The following is a 3,042-nucleotide window of genomic DNA, read 5'->3' on the forward strand; positions in this document are numbered from 1 at the left end:
AGTCTGTTTTCATGTATTTTCTGAATTGGAGACTTTTTAAATGAAAAATGAACCCTATAACCTCCCAAGAAAAGAATAGCCATAATCCTAAATGGTTCTAAAACCTGTATATCCAGTTTACCAGGGGGAAATTTTTGAATTGCTTTATGTCAACATTGTCTTTCTCACTTTGCTACATATCTGTGCTAATGATCGATGAGATGCACCTCTCTATAAAAGTTAGTCAAATTTTAGTTAATCTTGTTTRGGAAAATCATCAATTAACTGGTTCTAAACMTTTATTAAAATCTTGATGCTAATGATATGTAATGAAGCATATTTAAGCACGTTTGATGGTGTCCTGTGCAGCTTTGCTCCCTGGCTCCCTCTTGTCTTTAATCCTGCATCTCCCAGTCTGTCTTTTTCATCCTCAATGTATCCCCCCACCCCCTCTCTCTCTCTCAGCGCCCCAGCAGTCTGATATCCGACAGCTCAGTGGAGCCAGTCCCCTCACCCTCCGGCTCCTCACCCTCCTCTTCACCCTCCTCTCCCTCCAAAGTCGTCCCTTCTCCTGGTCAAGTTCTCAGCACCTCCTCATGCACAGCCAAAGTATGTTACACTTATCTGGGTGCTCACATGTTAAAATCTCAGGGCTGTGTGTGCTARGAGATTTAAACTCTGACTGAGTCTCATATTTTTTTCCTCTGCTTGTTACACATTTTTTCTTTCGGAATCTCTGCCCATCAGGAGCTGAAAGATTATCCAGTCTATCCAGATCCCAGTCTTAAAGCATTTGAAGGAGCTACGCTTCGATATGCTTCTCTGAAGCTCAAGTAAGAGTCCCGTTCTGTGTGATATTTAGGCTTTTCAAGTTTTCCACTGGAGTTAGGGTGCTGTATCTGAGACTTGATATTTTTCAACTTTTAWGGCACAAATGTTTTGATTTTATTTGAACAAATTCTTATGGCTTCCTGTTTTTCTGCAGCCCACCAGCCCAGCTAGAGACAGTGGACCTCAACAGCTCTTTTTCTGATCCAGAAGCAATGGTAAACACACAGCTACAAGTTATATAAATGTCTTACAGCAAGAACTGGTTTTTAGGCTCATTTCAAATTTATACCAACAAAATGTTCGGACAAGAGCAACAAAAGACTGAAAAATGTGAAATAGTAACAAAAACAGGATCAGCTGAAATGTCTGACGGCTGATTAAGGAAATGTGTGGCTAAAAAAAAGAAAAAAGAAAAAACCCATGGGAGGGGTCACGGCCCTGTGAATAACTYTTCTGGTAAATTTTTTGGGGTCTCAAGCGGATCTGTGTTCATGTTGTCTGCTGTGAAATCACTGCAACAAGTTCAGGACTCTGTGAAAACTACAACACAGTTAATAGTTGCATCCACAGGTACAGCTGTGTTATAGGAATAAAAACCATCTAAACCAGTTCAAGCGAGGTTCCTTCTTATTTAAATTAAATGGTTATTTAAAGTGAGAGTCCTCTTCAACCCAAACTCTGAGCTCTAACTTCGGCGCACGAAGCAGCAGAATATATGAATTCCTATAAGGAATACAGATTTAGCTTTAAGAAACGTGTCGTTATTTTACAATACAGAGTCAGAACATCCTGCAAGTATTGTATTACAACATTATGTTATCTTGGTTAAATAGTCGTCATGCAGAATTTAGTGTCCAAAAAAGTAATGATGCACTTTTTGATTATTCTTAACATGTCAGTTTAATTCTAATCAAGAAGACACCTCATTTGTTTGTTTATTATTTTTGAATTACAACAAGAAGCCTCTACCTTAAACTMCTTTATATATATTTCTTAAAATATCACTTGGGGTATATTCACACCAGCCCTGTTTAGTCCACTTTAATCAAACTCTAGTTCATTTGCCAGGAAAGTCCAGTTCGTTTGGGGAGGTGTGAACGCGTAATCGAACTCTGATTCGGATCAAAAAAGTGAACTCTGGTCCGACTCCAAACCTAGGTCTCAGTTCGGTTGAAGTGGACTCTGGTGCGTTTCGATTGCGTCATGTGTGAACACCAAGCGAACCAGAGACCTCTCCAAAAGCAGGAAGCAGACTATAARGCAGGGCACTTAGAGTAATAACAGTAATAAAGTTACTCATAACTTAMAAATACCTTGCTGGATGTCTGTATAAGGTGAACATCACTGCTGTGAAGTTGGACGCGCTCCTACATTGGTGAAAGACGCCTCGCTTGGAGCCATCTCAGCCACCTTGTGTGAAAAACAACATTCTCCATGGTTCTTTAGGGTTTAGTTCATTTGACAAAGTGCAGTGCGAATGTGAACCGAACCAACTGAAAATGTAAACAAATCTTGCAGTTTTGGTCTCCAATCTAACCGAGTCCACCGGACTATCAGGTGTAAATATGACCCAACAGTCTAGAAACAGCAGCATTTATTTTGTCTGTCTTCTAAACTTGCAGCACTGACATTTGTATTTAAATCATTTTATAGTTTATGCATCCATCTGAATCTGTGCAAACTTACTCATACATTCAGTAACACAATGTACAACATGTAAATAAATCTGTGACATATTCTGTAATATCTGATGAGAAAAATACWATTTTTTTTAGAAATTTGTATTTTTGATAATGAGAGGGAAACACCAGGTTTCATTTGTAATGARATAATCTTATTCACCCCTACTGATCTTTCTTTCTAGGCTGCAGTGCCCCCTGTTGGTGAAACTTGTCAACTGAAAAATAAGGAGTCCAAGTGTTTTTAGCTGCCCTCCTGTGGAAGAATGCCACAAATACAGGCTGAACCTGCACAGAGGAGGGATGATGAAAACATTCATTAGATAGCTTTTCTTTCCATTCGCTCATCTATTTATGTAGTCAGATAACAGTTACAGAAGTTATCATTTTCAGGGCTGATAAGTAATAAATACTGAAAAAAGATGAGAAGAGTAGGAGTACATCTGTATAACGGTGTAATAAGGCCATTTTGCAGATAAAAAAGTAGTAGTAAATATCATCCAAAAACTGAAATTCTGAGATTTATTTCAGAAAATTTCAAGAAAAAACAATT

The 3,042-nt window shown here is 38.4% G+C and overlaps 1 protein-coding gene across 2 annotated transcripts in view; it reads left to right on the forward strand.

Moving 5' to 3' along the window:
• The window catches only part of apbb2a (amyloid beta (A4) precursor protein-binding, family B, member 2a), a 49,475-nt gene that overhangs the window by 5,915 nt on the left and 40,518 nt on the right, over positions 1-3,042 (forward strand). For both annotated transcript variants that reach the window (XM_014007823.1, XM_014007828.1), the window contains exons 4-6: positions 445-588; positions 727-812; positions 965-1,025. In XM_014007823.1, the coding sequence (XP_013863277.1) occupies positions 445-588; positions 727-812; positions 965-1,025 (291 nt within the window). The remainder of the gene's footprint in view (positions 1-444; positions 589-726; positions 813-964; positions 1,026-3,042) is intronic.

This window comes from Austrofundulus limnaeus, unplaced genomic scaffold (assembly GCF_001266775.1).
Source record: "Austrofundulus limnaeus strain Quisiro unplaced genomic scaffold, Austrofundulus_limnaeus-1.0 Scaffold1, whole genome shotgun sequence".
NCBI classification, from domain to species: domain Eukaryota; kingdom Metazoa; phylum Chordata; class Actinopteri; order Cyprinodontiformes; family Rivulidae; genus Austrofundulus; species Austrofundulus limnaeus.